The 1748-nt window shown below is 31.5% G+C and overlaps 1 protein-coding gene across 1 annotated transcript; it reads right to left on the reverse strand.

Annotated features, from left to right (window-relative positions):
• Positions 1 to 231: 231 nt before the first annotated feature.
• On the reverse strand, positions 232 to 1264 carry LOC120636805. Its single transcript, XM_039908369.1, has 3 exons — positions 1185 to 1264; positions 890 to 1079; positions 232 to 541 (listed from the first exon to the last, which is right to left on the reverse strand). Exons 1-3 carry the CDS (start codon positions 1194 to 1196, stop codon positions 276 to 278), a joined length of 468 nt encoding a protein of 155 aa, XP_039764303.1. The 5' UTR covers positions 1197 to 1264; the 3' UTR covers positions 232 to 275.
• Between the last annotated feature and the right edge of the window lie 484 nt (positions 1265 to 1748).

The raw sequence follows: 1748 nt of genomic DNA on the forward strand, positions 1-1748 counted from the left end.
ACAACTGATTAGGTGATGACACTGGTACAGGCGTTCTAGTTTTTAAATATGTGGTCATATTAGTTAATAGTGTGTTAGCATCATCTTCACAATTTTTACTATTACATTTATATTTTAAACTATTTACAATGCTGGTTTTCAAACCAGCAATAAATTGTTGCACATTTGGGTTAGGATTGGAACCACAGTGGCCCCGTATACAACCAAAGAGATTTTCTAAAGGGTCTTGGTTTAGTCTTCGGGTAGAAATTGCCAGTATTTTTAATTTTTGCAAATTATGCCAAAGCCTTTCTACAGCCCCAATTGTTCGTATCCACCCATTGGCCGAAGGAGGGGTACACACAAGCCCCAATAAATTTAACATTCTTAAAAAATGTTTTTAATTCTGAGAATAGCTCTAAATGTCCACTTGATTTACTGAGATTTGATGAAAATTTCTTCCCTCTTTTTAAATCTGGACTTTCAGCATTTAATGCATCAAAAATAGAATCTATTTTGCTGATGAGTGTTGCTGTAACTACAACATCAGGGGAAATGTGATCTGAAAGATACAAAATGAAATAAAATATCAAACTAACCATAATTTAATTTTAATAAGCATAAATTAATCTGAACAAAGGAAAAGTAAATTTCTATGCCTGCTTATTTCCTTTACTAAATTGTCATACAATTTTCGGTTGTTATAAATATCTGATAAACTAAAGTAACTACTGAATATATAAGTTCAAAATCTATAATAATGTAGACACTGCTGCTGCTCACTGTTGCTTTACCATGCTAAAGGGTGTGCATTTATGGTTTTTTTTAATTCAAGGTCTTTTGTTATGATATGTAGGACTTGTCCTATTTGTAGCAACTCAAGATACACATTAATATATAAGCAACTTACTTGAAGACACTTTAGCAAACAATCCTGCAGCAACCGAATGACTTAAAACTTGTGCTGCTAACTTCACTTTCATTTTTTGCTTCCCATTTGGATTAATATGTTGTTCTGTGAGTGCAGGTGCGAATACGAAATTGGGATTTTTATTGTCCACTTTAAAAAAAGTCTTGGATATGCTTCCATTTTGCCAGTCCTGAAATCGTAAAACAACATTGCAGTACCTACCAATTTACTTTTTATTGTCTTATTTACTATTGCAGAATACAATTTTATCATAATATATAAATTTAGATAGTACCTGTTGTTCCATGTATTGAAAAATTTTCTGGACATTCAATATTGTGTTTTAAAAAGTTGTTCCTAAAACACTTGAGGAGATGTGGGGGATCCATAATAGTCACAATTTCATTTCCTTGAAGTTGAAAATAAGGTGTCCCTAGTGTGGACCCTAGGGAATTTATGGCTCTTACATTTACTCCATCCATGTCACACACTGTTGCTACAACTTTTAAATTGTTTAAGTAACATTCTGCCAATACCTAAAATAAAAAAAAATGTGATTAAATAAATATAAAACAGGTATCTGCATAGAATAATACAAAGGTACTTTCCACCATCTGTTCCTCTGCTTATAGGTAGGGTTATTATGTATAGGTTTAATATTATTTAAAGTTAATATGTTAAAATATTACAGTAATTGTTCAAGGTATCTTTTAGAAGGTAATTGAAATTTTGCTGATCATACTTCTCACCCCTACTTCTACTGTATATGGAATAACTACAAAGTTTAGTAAAGGGAGTAGTTATAAAATATTAGTGTTTATCTACGCAAGTCTTTAATAATTGCTTGAAGTCTATCAGC

This window comes from Pararge aegeria (genome assembly GCF_905163445.1).
Source record: "Pararge aegeria chromosome W unlocalized genomic scaffold, ilParAegt1.1 SUPER_W_unloc_2, whole genome shotgun sequence".
NCBI lineage: Eukaryota > Metazoa > Arthropoda > Insecta > Lepidoptera > Nymphalidae > Pararge > Pararge aegeria.

Coding starts and splice junctions, on each gene's coding strand:
- LOC120636805 (XM_039908369.1), bottom strand. Junction 542..889: donor GTTTGCTAAAGTGTCTTCAA/GTAAGTTGCTTA, acceptor TGTATCTTTCAG/ATCACATTTCCCCTGATGTT.